Source organism: Nylanderia fulva, unplaced genomic scaffold, assembly GCF_048542155.1.
Source record: "Nylanderia fulva isolate GAGA-0341 unplaced genomic scaffold, ASM4854215v1 Scaffold62, whole genome shotgun sequence".
Lineage (NCBI taxonomy): Eukaryota > Metazoa > Arthropoda > Insecta > Hymenoptera > Formicidae > Nylanderia > Nylanderia fulva.
Genome location: NW_028190721.1, coordinates 52,180 through 75,801, shown reverse-complemented (window position 1 = coordinate 75,801; position 23,622 = coordinate 52,180). Strand labels below are relative to the sequence as shown.

The window sequence follows — 23,622 nt, the reverse complement described above, 5'->3', positions numbered from 1 at the left end:
TTATTAATTACTATTAGAAACAGAGCGCTGGTAAGACTGCTTTCATGTTTTTCAAAATCAGTAATATAAATTAAATAATAATGCATTTTATTTGATTAATCGGCTGAAAATTGAATGTTTAATTAAGACAACTGTTACTCACAAATGCCGACACACACACAGATATACATGTATTGATCTTAGAAGTTATGTTGACTTAACACAGCATATTTATCACGATGACACGTATAGAGAATCAGTCAGTCTTTCGTGGTCTTTCGAACCATATCGTAGTAGACATAATAATTGTAATAAAGTGTGTGTGTGAATAATTACATTCTTCCGACATTGCGCACATTGCTAAAGCATTAATTTGCTTCAGTTAATTTAGAAAAAAATATAAATTTTATCAATATAATTTTCCAATTAACATTCGGTTACGAAATACTGGGTAAGTCAAAATTAAAATATCGAAACATATATTTATTTACAAACACCACAATAATTTAATTATACATTATAACGGAATTTTAAAGAATTTCCAACATGAAAGTATAAAGAAAATAGTTTTATTATAAAATATTTTCAAATTTTAATCCACAGATAATTTCAAATAATGTCGATATTATAATATTTTACAAACTGTAATGTTGAAATAATTTTGGACTTACAAAAATTTGATATCAAATAAATTACTTCTAAAACTTAAAAATACTACAATTTACATAACAGATAATAAATATTATAACAGACACTTATGTAATTGTCATTTTATTACAAGATTATTAAATTTTATTTTCTAAAAGTTGTCGTACTTTTTTTTATAAAAAAATATCTGTGTGTATTTTAATATTTAAAATGATTTTTAAACAGTGTTGACATTGAATAGAATAACTGTAACAATAAAAATAAATCTAACATTAATTTCGTTGTTAAAGATTATATAATTAAGAAAAATAAAAAAAGAAAACAATTGCTTTCAATTTTTATTCGATATATCCCCTAATAAGGGAATATATCGAATACATCATTATGATAACTATGATGTATTATAAAAAATGTGAACAAATTAATTTTGTTAAGTGAGAAATAAATATAAATACAACACTTAAAAATAAGTAGAATTATATTAACCTTATAAGTTAAAAATAGGATACTAAATACTTTACGTAAAATTAGCCACATAAAATATTTTATAAAACGGTCAAAACGCATAAGTTAATATTACATTAAAAACGCATAAACAATAGTTCATATTGATTTAATAAGGTACTCCATTAAAGTTAAAACATTTTCAGGTATTGAATTAAATTTGCTGATTAAAACTTAATTTTTACTTTTACAATTAAACACAATAATGTTACATGTATATCGATGATGAGAATATATATAAAATATTTCAATTAGGAAGATTTGATAAAATAAACATTGATAAGGACTATAGCTTTAATACTTAATAATAAAATAAGGCTATGATGAGAAATTGTATCAATTCAATTAAAAATTATAAAAATGATTTAGTAAATATAAATTATAGAGTAAAATGGTAAAATATTATAATTGTCAATCGAATGAAGAAATCCATAATATAGATTTAAAGCAATTGTTAACACATATTTATTCATGTGTTTAATCTGAAATATCTGAAAAACACTTCATTATATACAGGATGTGTAGGAACTAATAGTAAACCTGTTAATAGTAGTTTTCTGGGATCATTTGAAGCTAATTTTTTCTCCGCAAAATGTCGCGGGAAACTAATATGTTTTGCATGTTCCTAAATTTGCCATTATGTATTTTTGCAATCAAGTCTTAAATTAAAATTCTATTAAATGTATAGTCTACTCAAATTTAATTGATGAATGTGTTTTATTAATATTTTATTTCCACAACGCTCAGTTTGTGAATAACCATTTAATTTCAGTCGTTGATAATTAAAAAAGTATTGATACTTCGACATTTTCGCTGAGGAAAAATCGTCTAAATATGATCTGAGGTATCTGCTATTAACAGGTTTACTGCTAGTTTTGGGACCCCTTGTATATATTTATATAATATTTATTATTAAGTTTATAATTGATTTAATTTAATATTGATTTTATTTTAATTTTATTCTCAGTGATTGTCCGTTTAGAGTTTATAATACACAATTTAAGAAGAGATAACACAGACCTATAAAGAAAAATAATAATAAACATGTTTTCTCTCTTTCTGTGTGCCACCGCTGCTCAGTCCTTTATTGTAATTGTACTGTTTTGTTCTTATTCTGAATAAACACACAGGCTTATATTTATATAAAAGTAACGGCTCTTGTGTTTATAAAAGTAATTTGTTTCACACAACTAATTTTATGTATTTTACATTCTTATATTCTAACTTTTATATTTTATAAATATTAAATGTATATAATTTATTGATAATAAGAATAATTATTTAAAGAAAATATACAATAAATTGTGAATGTAATTTTTGTATATATCTGTCAATTACAGTTATGTGCGACACTGAAATACACACACACACACACACAATTTTTTTATAGAAAATCATATTTATACATATATGATTTTATTTTTCAAAAATTTTGCAAATGGAAATTTGCACATTGCTTTCTCTCCATACAATATTTTACTAATTAGGATAGTTTTCCAATTAATAATTTTATATCTCTTGTGTTTATTTGTTTATATATAAGAATGATTTAAAAAGACGTTAGAGATATATTTAATTTCTCTATTATTTAGTATTTCAATTAGAAAGATTTAATAAAATATACATTGATAAGAACTATAGCTACTATACTTATACATATATAATTTTATTTTTTAAAAATTGTGCATACGGAAATATGCACATTGCTTTTTTACCATATAATATTTTACTAATGAGGATGATTTTCTAATTACTAATTTTTATATTTCTTATATTTATTTTCTCGTTTGTATATAAGATTGATTTAAAAAGACATCAAAGCAATATTTAATTTCTCCATTATTTATGTTTTGTCCAAATTGTACAATATTTTACATATCTAAAATAAAAATTCTTTTGCCGTCATGATGATATTTCTAAAACTATTATTGAGTAACGGATTAATTTTTATCGCTGCGACGACTTCTTCTCGTAATGAATCTTTATGCGATCAATCATCAATATATATAAAAGCAATGCATTACAATATCATATATTGAAGGAAATATTTTTTATGGAGAATACAATATCATCATAAACATTCTTAATAAAACAAAAAACATATATTTACATTCAGAACAATTATGTATTAAAAATATGGTTCTAATTAAAAATTTTAAAAAATATGAGAATTATAAAGATACAGTTTATAAACCGACATATAATACTGAAAAAGATACAATTTATATTTCAATAAAATATTAAATTTCGTTCGCCAGGAATGAAATACTAAGGTAGTAGATATTAAACTGACTACACTGGCTGTCTATTAGATTTGTTAAACTATATTTATTGACGTTTCGACCATACGGGCTGTGGTCCTTTTCAAAATTACAATAGAAGCATTCTAGAAATTAATGTACATGCAATCAGAATCAACATTTAAATTGAAAACGTGAAATGTAACAAATGAGACTTACAATGAGTTACTGCATATCGTTATTGACATTTAAAAATACGCTCCGGTGAGACTTAACTTAAGATCGGATGGTAAATTAACTGCGTTTCACTTGTATCATCTTGCCACGACTGAGCACACTGTACTAACGAATAAACACGCCGAAAATTATGTCAAAGTTAAAAGTTAACAATATTTACATTCTCACTAAATTGTGATGTACCATATGGCAAATTACTAAAATAAAATATAAAAAATAAAAAATAAAATATAAAAAGTATTTAATAGCTATCACCCAAGACTAACTTTTACTTATGAGATTGAAACTAATAATTCACTCAGCTTTTTGAATACAATTGTCTACAGGGATGATAATAAGCTCATAACTAACTGGTACAGAAAACCAACATTCTCAGGAAGATACTTCAATTTTTTCTCGAATCATCCGACGAAATATAAAATTAACACCATTACCAATTTAGTTGACCATGCAATAAATTTATCTAACAAACGGTTTCATGACTCTAATTTAAAAATTGTAAAGAATATTTTGAAAAATAATTGCTTCCCGGAAAATCTCATTAATAAATATGTCAATGATAGAACTCACAAGCTGTCACAACCTATAAACATTGAGGATAAAAAAATTATAAATGTAGATTCGACGGATGTTTCGAGGGAAAATTTCATCGTTATTCCATATTGTAATCGGTTCACTAATGACATATATAGATTTCTAAACAAAAAGAACCTTAACGTAATTTTTACCATCCCCAAAAAACTGAACTGTTTAATAAAATCGGGGAAAGATAATTTAGATATTAATAAGCAAACCGGCGTAGTCTATTGTATTAATTGTAACAATTGTGATTCTAATTATGTAGGGCAGACAAAAAGACATCTTAGTACTAGGATTAACGAACACCGACGTAATATTAAAAATTCAGCGAGCAATTTTTCTGTTGTTAGTGAGCACAGAATTAATCAAGGACATGAATTTGATTGGTCGAATCCTTTAATTCTGCATAAAGAAAACAATAGAAGAAAAAGAGAAATAGCCGAAATGTACTTTATCAAGAAATTGAATTCCACTATCAATTTACAGAAAGACACTGAAAGCTTTAGTACGATATATGACAGTTTGTTTAGAAATTGAAGTAAAAAATTTTTAACATACATTGTTGGGAGCTATTATTAGTAGTTTATTATTGGTATGTTAAGGCAGGATGACATAAGCGAACCGAATATATCTATTTATTTATTTATTTATCTTTTTATTATCTTATACTTTTTATATTTTATTTTTTATTTTTTATATTTTATTTTAGTAATTTGCCATATGGTACATCACAATTTAGCGAGAATGTAATTATTGTTAACTTTTAACTTTGACATAATTTTCGGCGTGTTTATTCGTTAGTACAGTGTGCTCAGTCGTGGCAAGATGACACAAGTGAAACGCAGTTAATTTACCATCCGATCTTAAGTTAAGTCTCACCGGAGCGTACTTTTAAATGTCAATAACGATATGCAGTAACTCATTGTAAGTCTCATTTGTTACATTTCACGTTTTCAATTTAAATGTTGATTCTGATTGCATGTACATTAATTTCTAGAATGCTTCTATTGTAATTTTGAAAAGGACCACAGCCCGTATGGTCGAAACGTCAATAAATATAGTTTAACAAATCTAATAGACAGCCAGTGTAGTCAGTTTAATATCTACTACCTTAGTAATTTATATTTCCTTTACGGATGAGTTATCACCAAGAAATTACATCTTAAATATAAAATATTATGGTACCGTTGATAAAGTCTTTAGAATTTACGACATGATAGAACCAACTACGTGAGTAAATAATAAATGTTTATTAAAAAAAATATAATATGTAATTACATAGGATATTGTAATTAATATACTATTTATATATTCAATGTCTTAAAAATTATTATATATTGCGAATTTTAAATATGTACAAGGAGAAGAAGAGTCGCGAATATTAATTTTCATAAAAATATTTAATATGAATAAGATGCATAGAATAATTGAGATAATTATTAAAATTATAAAATTAAGAAAATAATTAGGGTAAAATTATCGAAAGCGATGAGTATATTACAAGATATTACACCATATTATTTGTAAAAATGCTTTTCAAAATAAGTAATATAAATTAGTAAATAATGCATATTAATTTGATTACTATTAGAAATAGAGAACTAGAAAGACTGCTTACATTTTTTTTCAAATAAGCGGGATATAAATTTGTGAATAATGCATAATTTATTTGATTAATTGAACGAAATTTGAAGATGTTTAATTAAGACAACTATTACACACAAATGCTGCCACACACACACACGCACACGCAAACGTGCATATTAACGACCTCAGAATTTTGTTGACCTACACAATATATTTATCACGATAAAACGTACAGAGAATCAGTCAGTCTTTCGTGATCTTCCAAACCATACCGTGATAGATATAAAGATTGTAACAAAGTATGTGTGAAATTTTGTGTTCTGCCAACATTGCATACTGCTAAAACATTAATTTGTTGCAATTAATTTAAAAAAATATATCATTTATATTAATATACTTCTGCAATTAACATACTGTACCAAAATATTGGGTAAGTCAAAATAAGTTAAAAATATAAAAACATATATTTGTCTACAAATAAAAAAAATGTGCGACACTAAAATACATACATACTTGTATATATATATATATATATACAAGTATGTATGTATTTTAGTGTCGCACATTTTTTTTATTTGTAGACAAATATATGTTTTTATATTTTTAACTTATTTTGACTTACCTAATATTTTGGTACAGTATGTTAATTGCAGAAGCATATATATATATATATATATATATATATATAATTATATTTAAACAATTGTACAAATGGAAATTTGCACATTACTTGCTCACCATATAATATTCCGCTAATTAGAATAGTTGTTCAATTAATAATTCTAATACTTTTTATATTTATTTACTTGTTTATATACAAGAATCATTTAAAAATACATCAAAGATATATTTAATTTTTTTATTTATCTTTTGTTTTCCAGCAGAGTGTTTTCTAGATCTAAAATAAATATTCCTTTTCTCCGACATGATGATATTTCTAAAACTATTACTAAGTAGCGGATTAATTTTTATCGCTGCGACGGCTTCAATTCGTAATTCTTTATGCTATCAACCATCAAACTATGTAATACCAATGCATTACAATATTATGCTTTCAACATTTATGGAAGGAAATATTTTCTATGGAGAATACAATATCAGCATAAACATTCTTAACAAAACGAAACACATATATTTACATTCAGAACAATTATGTATTAAAAATATAATTATAATTAAAAATTTTGAAAGATATCATGAGCATGATAAAGATACAGTTTATAAACCGACATATAATATTGAAAAAGACACAATTGAAATTTTATTTAAGAATGAGTTATCACCAGGAAATTACACCTTAAATATAAAATATTTTGGTATTGCTGATAAAGTCTTTAGAATTTTCGATGTGAAAGAAGAATCTACGTAAGTAAATAATAGATGTTTATTAAAAAAAGTACAATATGTAATTACATAGGACATTGTAATTAATATACTATTTATATATTACAAATATCCCAAAAGTTATTATATATCGCGGATTTTAAATCTAAGGTTGAACCCTGATATTTATTATTATAATAATACGTAATGGAGTTATGAAATATAATATGTATTGCCGCATATAACATTTATCCATTATATAATTCCCAATATTTTTATGCTTGTCAAAAAAGTTTCATTAATTGATGTTCTTTGAAATGTAGTTGGGTAGGTGGTGTGCATTTCCTGATAATAGTCGTCCTACCATTTTCTGAATATTATTCATGTTTGCATCCACATGAACTATGGTTCAAAGCAACCTTTAACATATCTGTAGGATGTAATCAATGCACGGTTATGACAAATATGCCATTGCAAAATATAGAAGTAGATGAGAACAATATGGAATGGAAGCACTACAATACCACACCTCTAATGCGGACTGATCACGCAACAATAATTGTGTCTAATTACCTAATCCCTAGTGATATAAAAACTCGCAATATTGAAAAGCGGTGCGGTCATGGATTGAACATAGAAACTGGGAAAATTACAGATCAAAATATTATGTACATATCCTGTCTTGATAGCAAAATTCAAAACATTACAATATGGTGCAGAAACGAATTGCAATTTTACATGGAATATACAGAAAATGTAATTAAAAATATCACGTTGTTTCTAAATAATAATTGGAAACATTCGAACATTATTTCGAAGGTGGATCATGTTGCAATTCCAAATTTTCATGACAAAGGCACAATAGTTTTCGGACTTGTTTTTTATAAGTGAGTACAAGTGCTTAAAATTACAATAAAAATAAAATTATATTAGCATGCAAAATTATAAAATATAAAAACGTGTATACCTTTTGTTTCTGTAAATGCGCAAAAGAATAAGGATTTGCGAAAACAATTTTTGTAGAATTATGTTTATTTATATAATTACAAAGTTAAAGTATACCGTTTTAATAAATGCATAAAAGGTAAAGTATGCTAAATCGTACTCCCTAAGTGTGTTGTTAAAACTGCAGTAAAGCTATAACAGAAATGACATTTTTATTTATTTTAATCTATTGTTTTTTGTCAACAATATACATATTAACAGTCAACAATTTACACATTAAATTTATCGTAGTTTCATATGGTAAATGAAAAAATTAGAAAATATTATTTGGTACGATTTACAATACTGATTTGCTAAATCGTATCCATGAGTTTGTAAATCGTACATCTAGCAATGGAATTAAAATATCGTAACAAAAATAAAGTTTTATTTCATATAAAAGTTCTCACTCTTAACATTTAAATATAACTTTCAGGGAAACCGATATCATCTACGATAAAAATGTATATCCTGTTGCTCACAAAATCGAAGTAGCTCAATTAGTAGGACGTAAAGTGACACAACAATGGTTTAATAACATGATGAACAATCCGTTAGTGTCGGATTTTTGGTTTAAAGACGGTCTTATTACATTGCTTGCAACGTATTCTGTCAATAAGGTTATTCTCAATATTTTCAACGCTATCTCGCTCCCAACGTACTTCTCGCAAACGATACAATACTTATGCATTCATATTGCAATATTTTCTTAAATCAAACCCTTTTTACAAAATCCATACACATTCTTTGTGAATTGTTTTAAAACATTTAGCATTATATAAAATAATCAACAGTTTTTTTAAATACCTTTTCACACATTTACATACATATAATTATTATTTTATTTATTAAAAATTTTTATTTTTTAATACCTTTCCTTGGACATTTTTAAATTTTTATAAAATTAAAAATAAAATAATAAGCTAGTACACATGATATTTATCTGAATAAATTTGATATAAATAAGTCTGCAATATAATGTCATGAGGCAATAATTATAAAATGTGTAATATTTGCTAATTATATTAATACAAAACTTTAGATTTCGACTAAACTAGCGAATAAATAATTTATTCAGCTTTACGACGTTTCGACCATGTGATTGTGGTCTTTATCAAGTAAACAATAAAATATTTTATTACAAAAATAGTTATTAACGTACATAAAAGAATTCACAAATGATCATATCAATAAAACTGAAAACCATAATTACAAATGAAATAAATTAAAGTTAACACATTATTATACAAATTTAGGCAGTAACATTTCTTGAAATTATATAAGTCAATCAATAGTACAAAGTGAAAACATTAAAAGAAAATTAATGATTAGTTCGACCATACTGGTTTTTATTTATAATTCAGTCTTTATTAGATATGAAGTACATTACGTTTCAACCTTAAATTTAGATCCTTTTCAAGTACTAAAATTATAAAAAATCAATAGTTGGCGACGCAAAACTAAAACTAAATACAAGTCAATTCGTGCAAGGAGAGACAACAATGTACTTACTTAAAACAATTCCAATAAGCCACATTAAGATATAGAGATATAAATTATGATATGTTAAGTGCTGTGAACTTTAACATGTCGCTAAGACATTCTGTCAACTACTGATACAAGACGCTAAATTATTCTAATGACCTTATCATAAACAGAGTTAAGATTGTCTGTGTCAGTTTGAAAATTGATTGTGTTTGTTTGCTTTTTAATATATAATATTTAGGCAATTTCTCTCTTACGTCTATGTTTTTCAGTGTGTAAAATACAAGGGTCAAGCCACCGGAAATCGTGATTGCATTCTATTCTATGTTTGCTAACAATAAACAGATTCGATTCATGCTTTTTAATGTTGTTCTGGTGTTCCTTTATGCGAGTATTTAGATGTCTTTTTGTTTGTCCTATGTAAGAAACATTGCAATCAATGCATTCCAATCTATAAACGACATTTGTTTTATTTAATTTAGGAGTGGTATTCTTACCTCTTTTGATAAAGCTACTTCGTTTTTTCTGTAAATTATATACTACTCTTAGTCCTTTTTTTCTAAGCGATTTAGAGATGTTGTTGCTGAAATTTTCCAGGTTTCCAAGGATCGTCAGATTCTAATATGTTTTTAAAAAAGAATATATATGTAATAAAATATTTTAGTGTTTTATTAAATAAAGACCACAATCACATGGTCGAAACGTCGTGAAACTGAATAAATTATTTATTCGCTAGTTTGGTAGATTAATTTCTACTAATTATATTTAAATAATAGTGACTGCTATTAATATTTTTTGGAATTTATGTTAAATTTCGTTATTATATATTTATTTTAATGTGTTTTTCAAAATGAGAAAGTATTTCGTTTTAATAAAGTAACGTTATAATAATATTGGTTTTTGTTTTTAATGCAACTATTTTCAAAAAGGTTATATCGATATACTAATTATTTTTTTCTAGATTTATTCTGATGACAGAATAATAAATTTATTTGTAGTTCAAGATCAACATTACTGTTTTAATTTGAATGGTTTTCATATGTGGCCTTCTACTTCACAAGATGACAGTTTATTGAAAATTCGCAAATCTATCACAGGTAATATGATAATAAAATAATCCGCCTAAATTTTTAATTATTAATACTTTACAATATGTGTAAAGTTAGAAGATAATTAATTATGTATCTGAATTTTAATGAAATATTATTTTTATAAATGTACATACACACACGCGCGCGCACACGCAACGTACATGCTCACGCACACGTATATACGTGTGCGCGTATTTATGCATATTCTGTCATTAATATTTAATGTATTTATGAATATAAACAATATATATATGTATAAATGTATTTTGCAACTAGCCGCTACACAGTTTTCCTTGAAAACTATGTGGTTTTCTTTGCAAAAATATTAATTTTTTTCATTATTTTATATACAAAATTATTGAAACATGATTGACGAAAAATTAATATTTCATGAGATATTTGCGTTTATGTAAAGTAATGTGTTAAAGATATAAAATATCCAATATAATATTCTTTTTACAATTATTTTATAATTAAAACAAATATTCTTTAAATAACCTTCCAAGCAACCTTTAAACAAATGTCAATAGAGATCACCTGTTTGTATTTAGAAATTATATAATTTTTTATCTAAAACGCTTTTCCCTAAAATAAATTGTTCAATAAATCTCTGTATATATATTTAAAAATGAATAAATTTGTGTGTGTGTGTGTGCGCGCTCGCGAGCGCGTACGCGAGTGTGCGCTTTCGCGTGTGTGTGCGTGCGCGTGTGTGTATGTGTGTGAGCGCATGGGTGTTTTTATGTGTGTGCGCGCATATACATCACTATTCCATTTTAAAATATTCATATAAAAAATTTTTGAACAGTTTATTTTAACGAAAAACGTTTTAAATAAAAGTTGTATGATTCCTAAAGACAAAGAAGTGAACGCTACTGACTTTTTCCTAAAGGTTGATTGTCAAGGTAATTTGAAAATCATTCATGTTTTTTCAAATAGATCTAACTTAATTATTATTAATTAATTATTAATTATTATAAATAATTTAATTATTTTTAATCGATTTCTCGCAATATTCATTACCAATAAGCTATATAAATAGTGTAATACACACGCGCGCGCGCGCACACACGCACACCCACACACACACACACACACACACACAAAGTGTCTGGCAATACTCACGCATATGTAGGTAGAGGGAATTAATTGAATGGTCCTTTAAAGTTTTGCTATCTTTGTAAGTATTAATGAGTTTACTTATTAAATAGAATGATAACAGTGCGGCAATAAAAAAACATTTCACTCTTGCGCCATTATTACCCGGCATACAAATATATCATTTTTCTTTAAAAAATGACTATGTTTACAACTAATCATTATAGTAAATATTTATTTATATTTATAATATATCTAATTTATAATTTTGATTTAAATCATAGCACCTTTTATATTGCGCATGTTGCAACACGCCCTCACCGAAGAAACATTTTGGAAAAGCATTCGCTCATATATAAATAGCACGTGAGTAATTTAATATAAAATATAATATCAGAAAAATAAAATTGTGTAACATAAATAATGTTTAATAATAGAGGTTTTATAAAATGTCTCTTATTTTTTGTCTTAAATAATTTCTAAATTGTTTTTACTCTTTTTATTTTTTTCTTTCTTTTTTCATATGGTCTATAATTCAAATAATTTTTTTTCTTTTAATTACATTTTGTGCTACATTTATTTTTTAATCTTATTTATCAGGTTTTTAAATATCTAACACTTTACATCTTTTTTTCATTTCTTCTCTATTTTATTTTCGTCTCTCGTAAAACGATTTTCTTTATATTATTTTTCTTTTTTTTTGTTTCGTCTTCAATTCTTATTTGTTTTATTTCTTTTTTTAATCATTTTATAACTCTCTCAATAATTTACTCACATATAATCTCTATTAATGCTAATAATGCCTAAAAAATTTATAATAAAGTTATTAAAGAATGGTAGCAAAAAGAACTGTTTTTTAGCTCATTTTATATGGTCAAAGTTTGGGATCTCAAATTTCAAACTTTTTTTTATGCCAAATAGTACTATATGATGAGACATTAATTCCACAGAAATTTCAAGATGAGCATAGGCACGGTTCCTTAAATATGTAGAAATGAAGGTGACAATTTCTCATAAAACTGACTGAAAATCATCACTATCCCCCTTGTGTCTTCGGAACCGTACCTATGCTCGTCTTGAAATTTTACTGTGATTAATAGTTTATCTAATAGTATTATTTGGCAATGAAAAAAAATTTGAAATCTGAGGTCCCAAAAATGGACGAAATTTGCCATCATTCTTTTATTTAAAATTATGTTATATTCTTTATTATCATAATATAAATATATAAATAGAAGTGCAATTTTATGTTCTGATTTTTAATATTTATTAAAGTTTTTTTATAAAATTAGCATCATACAAACAATTTTAACGTACTGGTAATTTTTTTTATATATTTTACATACTGTGTGAATTTGATCAATTACATCGTCAAAGTCTTCAAATTCATGAATTTCCGGATCAAATTGTTGCTGTGGCAGAAGAACCATATATTGCTATAGAAATAATGAATATACGGTATAAAGAACCGTATTGTCCTATCATAAAAATAACACAAAATTATATTATGAGCGAAGCAAATGTATCGATTAAAGATAACGACAAATTAAAAATTAATTGCCTTCCTGTAACTTTTACTACGCAAACGTCTTTGGATTTTAACAATTTTACTCATCATATGGTATGCAAGGAAAAAGATTGGAAATTATCATTACCATTTAATGAGGATGGTTGGATAATATTTAATATACAACAAATTGGTAAATATAGACCAAGAGACTTATTATGTCTTATTCCTCGTCTTTATTTTTACACATACGTAATTGTCATTTTTTATTCTCTGCTTTCTCCTTTTTTGACCTTAACCTCCATCTCCTTTTTCCTTTTTTTTCTTTAACAAAAAACAAAACGTACTTTCTACTCTCTTCTGTCTCGCCCTTTCTAATCGTCTCGTTCCACTTTTTACTCCATTTTATCTCTCTTTTTTTCTATCTCTAACTCTCTTCATTTTCGCGATCCTTCCCTTTCTATCCACTTTTTGTACTATCTTTTTCATCCTCGTATGAACTTTTTCCCCAATCCTCTAGCCATCACCTAACCCATCTCTTTACCATCGTCAAGCCCACATTTATCCCAATCCCACATCTCTTCAGCATCCACTCTTTCTCCAAAAATTTCTTTTTGTCCACCACTTTTTACATCTCTACAATAAATACCTCTCCTCCCCGTCCTTCTCTACCTCTTCATTCTCTTCTCCTTTTTCTTCAACTCCGTCTTCCTCTTCTTCTACTTCTCTTTTTCCTCCGCTTCCTTTCTCCTGTTTTTTTCTCTCTCTTTTCTTCTTTGCTCTCTTCTGCACTATACGTATATTTTCTGCTGCCACTACCTCATCTTCCGTTCTTCTCCTAGCCCTCTACTCCCTCTCTTCTCCTTTCCTTCTACTCTTTTCTCCACCAACCATACCTCTCCTCTCGTCACTACATCCTCTCTCGTTCCTCTCGTAACACCTATTTTTCTTTCCGTCAAGCCTCCTTTATTCTCGTTTATCACCATCCCGACATTTTTACCATCAACTCTATAATCCTCCTTAACCATCTATTCTTTTCTCATTTCCATTCTTACATCCACACTTCTCGACCATATTCATACCTCCTCTCTTCTTTCTTTCTTTACAACTTTATACTACTACTTCTTCCTTTATCACTTTCTGTACTACCTCGTAATATGTCCACCTTTTTTTACCATCTCGTAATACGTCCTCCTTCCTCTCTTCTCTCTTCTTCCTCTTCATTACTTCTTTTTTTCTTCTCCATCTTTCTCACCTCCTCTTCACTTCTCTTCCTTCTCTTCACTACCGTCTCTTTACCGTCTTTGCCTTCTCCGCAGCTCTTAACCCTTTTTTCTTCTTTCTTTCTTCTGACCACTCCCCTTCACTATGATCACATATTACTTTACTCTCTTTACTTTCCTTTTCTTCTTTTTTCTTTATCTTTCCCCCAATCACACTTCTATCCTTTCCACCTTTCTTCTTAACGCATCTTCTCACCTTTCTTTTTTTCCACTTTCTTCCTCTCCTTTCTTCATACCACAACTCTCCACCTCGCCCACTAGTCTCTTCACCATAAAACTGAGTTCTCTCCACTCTTTCTTACATATATAATTTATGACTTTTATTTTTTCTCTTTAACACCTATCTCCTCTCGCATCATCATCTGACAACTGCCAAACTGCGTATCCTGCACTATATATATTATATATGTAATATTATATTTAAGATATACTTAGACATTTTCCAAATAATATCATTCAATATTAATGGAATATTGATGGTTTGGTTCAATATTAATGGATTGGTTAAGGTTAGTTTTTGAAGAGGGTGGGGGTGCAAGGAGAGGACCGAAGCCCGGCGAAGCCTCTGCTTCTTCTTGACTCACGCGTTTACTTTATTACACGTCCAAATATATAATACATTTAAATATGTATATGCATTATATGCTTGGACGCGTAATACAGTAAACGCGTTGATCAAGAAGGAATCAGGGACTCCGCCCCTCCTCCTGTACCTCCTCACTCTCAAAAACTAACCCTAATTAAATTATGTTTAAAATTCGTTCTTTGAACATAGGTTGGTTAGTTTATGGAAAAGGGGTGGGTGCAAGGAAAGGGGCGGAGCCCCTGGCTCCGTCTTGACCCACGCGTTTACTATATTACGCTTCCAAACATATAATACATTTAAATGTATGTGTCACAAATATTAGATATTGTAGTAAGTATTTATCTTATTTATTCAAGGCTTTAACAAACAGAAAATCTGGTACAAATTCTTATTCTAATATTTGCACATAACCATGTAGTTGTGTCACAAGAAGCGTGCGTTTTCCTTTTGTCAGTATAGCCAATCATAAAACATAAAATAAACTAGTTACTCAATTTGACCAACCGAAACATACTTAAATAGTATCACATTCATCCTCCCCTTTAGTCTATTACATAATCTGATAAATAATCAGAAGGATGTTTTAAGCGTACATGCGTCGTATTTCATCTGAACTCTCAGTCGATCGCGGATCCTTCATTTTCCTTTGTTTTTTTGTCTTCTACTTTTGTTGATTTATTGTTTGATGTTTGGGCAGTTTAATTTCATCTTCCTCCTCTATTTCATTTGATTTTTCTCCTTGAGGAGCAAGATGTCTAGTTGATATCGTTGTTTCTCGTTCATCCGAAAGTCTAACGTATGCATATTCTGAGTTTGCTTTTATTAATTCTACTTCTTCTACTAATGGATCATGTTTACTAGTGCGGACGTATTTCTTCATTAAGACTGGTCCAGGTTTAGTCAACCACGTTGGTGATGAACTCCCATTAAATGATCGTCTGGGATGATTAAACATTCGTTTATGTGGAGTAACGTTTGTCGCAGTACAGAGAAGGAAGCGGATAGAATGTAATGCAGAGTCTATTACTTTCTCCCACCGCTCAGTTTTCATATTGTTTGACTTTAGAGCCAGCGTGATAGTTTTCCATATTATTCTATTGTATCTTTCAACCGTCTCCTCTTGGGTTATAGAGAGTTGTTTGGCTGGTTGCGACATCCTGGGAAGTTAAAAATGTTTTAACTCGTGTGATATAAATAATGTTTTTCTATCTGAGTGTATGTATGCCGGTGTCCCAAAAATGGAAAAAAGATGCTTTAGGTGTTTTATTATTGTAGTTGTTAAGACGTCAGTACACGGTACAGCAAAAGGAAATCTTGAAAATTTATCAACAACTGTTAAAATATACTGGTTTCTTGTCTTAGTAGGTAAGGGGCCTTTGAAATCCAGATTTAATCTTTCAAACGGTTAAGTGGCTTTTATTAATTTACCTTCAAACTTGTGAAAACACGGTTTTAATTCAGCACAAATTCGGCATGCGTTAGTCCTGTGCACAAGACACTAAATTTTACTTGGTCACGGCTAAGATTTAAAATTGGAATAATCTCTACAAGAGATTTTGTGTGCACAGGTTTTTAATTCCAACGAAAAAATTTAGTTTCGTTGGGATAACGCACTGTCATCTGCGATTTGGCTCTTATTGCCTGTTTGACACTCTCAATTTATATTTATATTTATATTACAGAGCCTTGTTAAATTCTTAATTAATAAAATTATTAAATTTTATTAAAATTATATTATATTTTTTTTATTATAATATAAATATAAGATATATAAATATATAAATAGTGCAATTTTATATTTTACTTTTTAGTATTTATTAAAATTTTTTATAATATTAACGTTATACAGATAATTTTAACATATTTGTAATTTTTTTATATATTTTATATATTGTGTGAATTTAGCCAATTATATAGTCAAGGTATTGTGAAATTTTGGAAAGAAATTGTGGCTGCTCATCATCCACCCTTTTTCCAAAATTTCTTATTATCCACCACTTTCTACATCTCTACAATAAATACTTCTCCCCCCCCCCCTCCTTCATCTTTTCATCTTTCTCTTCTCTTTTTTTTCCCAACTCATTCTTCCTCGATCTTCTTTTCCTCCTTCTTTTCCTCTGCTTTCTTTCTCCTGTTTCTCTCTCCTTTCTTTTTCACCGCTGTCTTCTCCACCATCCTCATCTTCTGCCATTACCTTCTCTTTCGTTTCCATCCTAGCTCTCTTTCCTTTTACTCACTTTTCCACGAACCGTATTTCTCCTCTCGCCACTACAGTTTTTCTCGTTTCTCTCGTAACACTTATTTCTCCTCCCGTCAAATCACCTTTATTCTTCTTTCTCCACCATCCCGACCATCAACTCTATACTCCTCCTTAAGCACCTATCCTTTCCTCATTTCCATTCTTACATCCACACTTCTCATCATATTCTGTACCATCTCGTAATACGTCCATCTTCTTTTACCATCTCATAATACATTTTCCTTCCTCTCTTCTCTCTTCTTTCTCTGCACTACTTCTTTCTTTCTCTCCTCCGTTCTCACCTCCTCCTAACTCCTCTTCCCTCTCTCCACTACCGTCTTCATACACCGTTCTCGCCTTCTTTGCACCTCTTAACCTTTTATCTTCTCTTCTCCTTCTGACCACTTCTCTTCACTATCACCACATATTACTTTACTCTCTTCACCTTCCTTTTCTTCGTTCTCTTCTTTGTTCTTTATCTTTTCTTCAATCATACTTTCCTCCTTTCCATTTTCCTTTCTTCCTAAGGCACCTCCTCACCTTTCTTCCTTTCCGCTTTATTCCTCTCCCACCTCCATACCACAACTCTCCACCACACCCACCAGTCTCTTCACCATAAAGTTTAGTTCTTTCAGCTACTACTTATATACGTCATTTATGACTTTTTTCTTTCTCTCTACCATCTCAATCTCATCTTTCATCACCTCCTCACAACTGCCCAGATAGTCACAGTAATTATTACGACATTATTTTGACATCAAAATGCATCATTTTGATGGCAAATGATGCATTTTGACATTAAAATAATGTCATAATAATTACTGTGGCTATCTGGGTGTCAAACTACGTCACCTGCATTATATATATTATTAATATTATATTTCTATCAAATAATATCATTATATATATCATATTATTATATATAATATTTCTAAGATATACATAGTTTATACGTGTAATATATACACGTTTTTTAAATAACATCATCAATATTAATAAAATATTTTATTCTACTAATAGTAAAAATTATTAAAAAGATAATTATATTTTTAAAATTAATAATAATAAGTGCAGGTAATACAATTTTTGTAATATGTTACCGAACTAACGTTACATGTTACCGAAATTATATATTGGTTAGCATTAAATATTTGTTATTTATGCACAACTAGAATCAATTTTATTTTATGATATATGATGTACAACAATATCTTGCACAGTTTAATTTTTGCTGCAATTTCAAGTATTAGGATGACATTTTTATAATTAATTTTCTATTTGTATTTCATTTTATTTACATGTATCAAATTTTTCATACGTTTTTAATTTATAATTTATATTAAGAAAGTATGAAACAAAAATTGAAATAAGTTTAAAAATAAGTATATTAATAATAAAATTATTCAGAACAATAAGAATTGATAAAATTTATTTACTATTCGACAGGATATTATCGCGTTAACTATGATGAAGAGAATTGGCAAAGAATTACAAATTATCTACACTCCCATAATTACAAGAAAATTCATGTTCTTAATCGTGCCCAAATTATCGATGATGCATTTAATTTAATGATAGCAGGCCATCTCCGTTCCTATATATTTTGGAACATTACATCGTATTTGCATCAAGAAGAAGATTATATAGCATGGTATCCTATGTTTAAAGCTCTGGAATATATATGTAGTTCTTTTCCAGTGTTGAAAGAAGAAACTAGATATTATACGGTAGATATTAATCAATTTTGATGAAAATATTACAATTTAAATATTTACATATACACCCATTGATCACAAATGATTTAAATACTTAGAAAAATATATCCAGCAGCGATAAAATTTTACATACTATTACGTCGCAAACGAATGTGCAAACAAATTCAGTTTGAATAATTACTCACCTGAAGAACTATCCGAAAAGTCTATGATTTTCATTACTGCCAATATTATTAGTATATAACTTTGTTATTGAATATATGTATAGCTAGATGCTTAAAATCTTTGTCAATAAATGCAATTATATTGGCTTTATTTAAATATAACATGTTGATAACTCTAAAAAATAGTACATATTAGTAATTAAAAAAAAATAAAACATATACAATTGAAAAAATTTAATTATATATTTCTCAAAAAGATATATTTTATACTTTATTTAAAAATAATATATGATGGATAAATATGTAGCTATAAAACTTTAATATCTATTAAATATTATAAACATTTCGCACAAATTAAACCTTATTTTTACGTACATGTATATTATAAATGTATATTTGCACGTATACATATGTACGTGAATAGATAAACGTTAGCGTCTACCATATAAGTGAATTTGTATGTATGTTTGTTTCATTGAAAGAGAAAATTTTAAGAATTTATTGGAAAATAGATAGCATCTATAAATGAATTTGTATGTATTTTGTATGTATTTTGTATAATTTATAGAAAAAGAAAAATATATAATATTTTAAGAATCTATTGAAAATTAATACAAAAATATAATTATTATTAAATACATTTATAATATAAACAAATACATATATATTTAACGATTTTTAGAAGGAATAAGTAACATATTATCCCATATACTTAGAAAAATCAAATATAAAAAAATTAATGAGATAGACAAACTTAGAATATGTTTACGACAAAAAGTTGCAAGATGGACATGTCTTCTTGATGACATTACTTGAAAAATATAACAAATATATATAGCTAAAAAAATTTACATTTCTAAAAAAGATATATTTTATATCTTATTTAAAAATAAAATATGATTGATAAATATATGAAATTTTAATATCTATTAAATATTATAAACATTTCACACAAATTAAATCATATTTTTGCGTACATGTATAATATTGTACATATGTATATATTTGCACGTATATTTGTACGTGAATAGATAGCATCTATAAGTGAATTTGTCTGTATCTTTGTTTAAAAATAAAGAAAATTTTAAGAATGTATTGAAAAATAATAAAAAATATAAGAATTTTTAAATATATATTTATAATATATAAAAGAATAAATATATATTTTACGATTTTTAGTCAAGAGTAAAGCACTCATTACACAAGCTACTTGAAAGAATCAAATATGAAGAAATTGATGATATAGACGAACTTAGAATATGTTTACGACAAGAAGCTACAAGATGGGCATGTCTTCTTGATGACATCACTTGTAAGAAAAATGCCAACATTAAATTAAAACAACACCTCCAAGATCTTACAAAACACAAGTAACTATTGTTACATATTTTTAGCCTTTCTTAATCAAATTCTTCTGTAGGTATCACCTACAATGTTTAAATAATTTGGTCAAGATATTCATATGCTAATCTTTCATAAGAAAATGTAATTTTTTTTATGTTATAGACTTTTGCCATGGTGGAAGGAATGGACATATTGTAAAGGTTTGATGATAGCCACGATCGAGACTTGACAATCTGTGTACAATATAGGATTTAACAAATCTGACACTAAATTTTTAGAATACTTGGCTTGCACTGAAGATGATAATATGATTAAAAACTATTTAAGATATACATTTAATTTTAAAGAAGAAAATCAATATCTTCTTAACAGTTTCTTATCCATTATTACGAAGCATGCAAAGAATTCAACTATTCTGTTGTTCATATTTAATCATTTTTGGGACACAAAACCAAAGTAATGTGACATATTTTTATAAATATTTATTGTGATATTTGTAAATATTTACAAAAATTTATTGTGTTTTATATATACATTTGTTTTTAGACATGTTGATATAACTGCAGCATTAATTATTATTATTAATAACGTATATTCCGTAAATCTTCTAACTAAGGTAAAAATTTTACATGTTTATATATGTATACAAAATTTAATAATAATGCAATGTTAATAATTATTATTTAATGTTTAAATAATTTTGATAATGTTATATTAATGTTAAAAAATAATACATTTTAGGAAATAAACACACACGTTAAATGGTTGAAGATCTATGCAAAGATATTATTTGATGAAATAAAAGAAATGGTAAATTTAATAAATATTATTATAAAAATCGAAAGAAAAATAAATATTGTTCTATCTTGCTTATTAACTTCTGCGTATTAATTTTATATTAGTTTTGTTTATTATATAAACAGTATATTGATTTTATTGTGCAAATTTTTGTTTATATCTATTAGGATTCCATAATGCTGAAGTCTGACAAAGCTGAAAGCAAGATATCAATTCGCAAAAGTCAAATCGAAAGACAGAGACAGTATCATAGGTTTTTCTTTGTGTGAAATTAAAAAAATTGCAGCTTTGCATGCATGGATATACTTCATATATATAATTTTTTTATATTGTATATGTGTTATTTATTTTACTGCTTTAACTATTATTGTTTATTTAGATGTATTACTATTCGATGTTTCTGTATTTACTAAACTTTGTGACTGTATGTATAAAAAGATTTCATTTTTTTTGTGAACTTATATGAAGTAGTTTCAACGATATATTATTATTTGTGTTGTCACAAGAAAGTAGCCATGTAATATTACAATAAATTTTACTGTTAGATATAATATAATAATATAAATATATAAATAATATAAGTATATAAATCTGCTTGTTAAATGATAAATGCACCTAAATATATTATCTAAATATTTTGAATTATATATTGCTTTGTTTTTAATTTTTCTATATTAATTAATAAAATTATATGTTTACGCACACACATACACACAAAAATACATATATGTATACGTATACATGTGTGTGTGTGTGTGTGTGTGTGTGTGTGTGTGTGTGCGCGTGTGTGTGCGTGTGTGGTGTGTGTGTGTGTGTATAACAAATTATTATATAAATATTACAAAAATTTACAGCTAACATATTTATGTTTATATGTATTATTAAATTCGTTATTATCTATAGTATATATGTACCTGTAATCACGCGCTCGTGATGTATATAATTAATGTAGGAGAGATGAAGCAATCGAAATAAAGAAAAGCAATCGAAAACCCCGCACGCTGCCGATCATGAATGTACTAAATAAGTACACAAGACGAACAGTGAGTGAGTGAGTGAGAATGAGAGAGTGTGTGTGTGTGTGTGCGTGTGTGTGTGAGAAAGAGAGAGAGAGAGAGAGAGAGAGAGAGAGAAAGAGAGAGAGAGAGAGAGTTAGCCAACATAACCCCGCACGCTGCCGATATGGCGGAGCGCCACTATCGCCATCTGTTGTAAAACGTGCGAGATGGACAAAATTACCACTACATGCATCTTGCATGTGTTGTGTACGTGTGATATATGTGTGCGCATGTGTTGTATACGTGTGAATACGTGTAGCACGATACTACTATGTATGCGTGGTCGATGATGATAATGATGATAATGATGATAATGATGACGGGGACGTTTCTTAATAGAAATTTTTCATATTTCGACTTTGCATTTATATATCTCTGCTTACAAATCACGTAGAGCAGAAATAAAGACACTTTTATTATATAATTCGAACTCAATCTATCGATTAAGTCTAGTATAAACTCGATTGCTTCAGCCATTATTGAGGATTCGAAATATTATAAAGACTCAAATGTCCGACTCGCGTTAAGATACACGGTGTCTCCGCTACGCCCTTAACTGGTCGCGAGACACTACCGTGTCTCTTGATGTAGGAGAGATGAAGCAATCGAAATAAAGACTCTTTTGTGTACTTGAAGTAATTATTTAATTTAATGTTACTGGTATATCCTTCCGTTCGCACCTTCGAATTTGTCTCGAACCTTCTAGATCATCTCTTTGTTTTCTCGAGCTCGCCAGGCTAATCGTATAGTTTATTTTCAAGTTTGCAAAATACACATGTCGACTTACAATGTATTGTTTATTTGTCGCTTATACTGACAGTATTTGTCTTAAGCAAATAGTCGGTTAAGAAAACACTTTTATAATCACTTTGATCTTACCTATATTTGTTCGCTATAAAAATTTACGAAATAAATTTATTTCTACAATAAATAATAATATTATATATTATATATTATGTATATTATATACATATACAGATCACATTATATAATAATTATATAATTAATACAATATAATATTAATAAATAAATAAATACATATATATAAAATATGTTTGTATAAAAATTAGTGATGTTTGCGTTATATGTAAACTAATTATATGTGTTATATGTTCAATACTTAAATACTTTTTTTTACATTTAATATGTTATTATATAAAATTTGTGATTGAT

General features: G+C 27.4%; 1 protein-coding gene across 1 annotated transcript; it reads left to right on the top strand.

Moving 5' to 3' along the window:
• The first annotated feature begins 233 nt into the window (after positions 1-233).
• On the top strand, positions 234-21,998 carry LOC114928803 (aminopeptidase N-like). The gene is made up of 14 exons (XM_029300145.2): positions 234-430; positions 6,656-7,139; positions 7,421-7,984; positions 8,518-8,701; positions 10,528-10,663; positions 12,040-12,121; positions 13,133-13,455; positions 18,817-19,097; positions 20,429-20,619; positions 20,756-20,793; positions 20,872-21,049; positions 21,140-21,209; positions 21,335-21,403; positions 21,559-21,998. The coding sequence occupies exons 2-14, from the start codon at positions 6,700-6,702 to the stop codon at positions 21,658-21,660; spliced, it is 2,658 nt and encodes an 885-aa protein (XP_029155978.2). The 5' UTR covers positions 234-430; positions 6,656-6,699; the 3' UTR covers positions 21,661-21,998.
• Positions 21,999-23,622: the final 1,624 nt, after the last annotated feature.

Bases quoted from the DNA above. Each gene is read 5' to 3' on its own strand.
- LOC114928803 (XM_029300145.2), top strand. From the start codon at position 6,700: ATGATGATATTTCTAAAACTATTACTAAGTAGCGGATTAATTTTTATC. The intron at 13,456-18,816 runs GTAAATATAGAC...ACTATTCGACAG, and splicing joins ATTTAATATACAACAAATTG to GATATTATCGCGTTAACTAT. The intron at 20,794-20,871 runs GTTTGATGATAG...CTAAATTTTTAG, and splicing joins GGAATGGACATATTGTAAAG to AATACTTGGCTTGCACTGAA.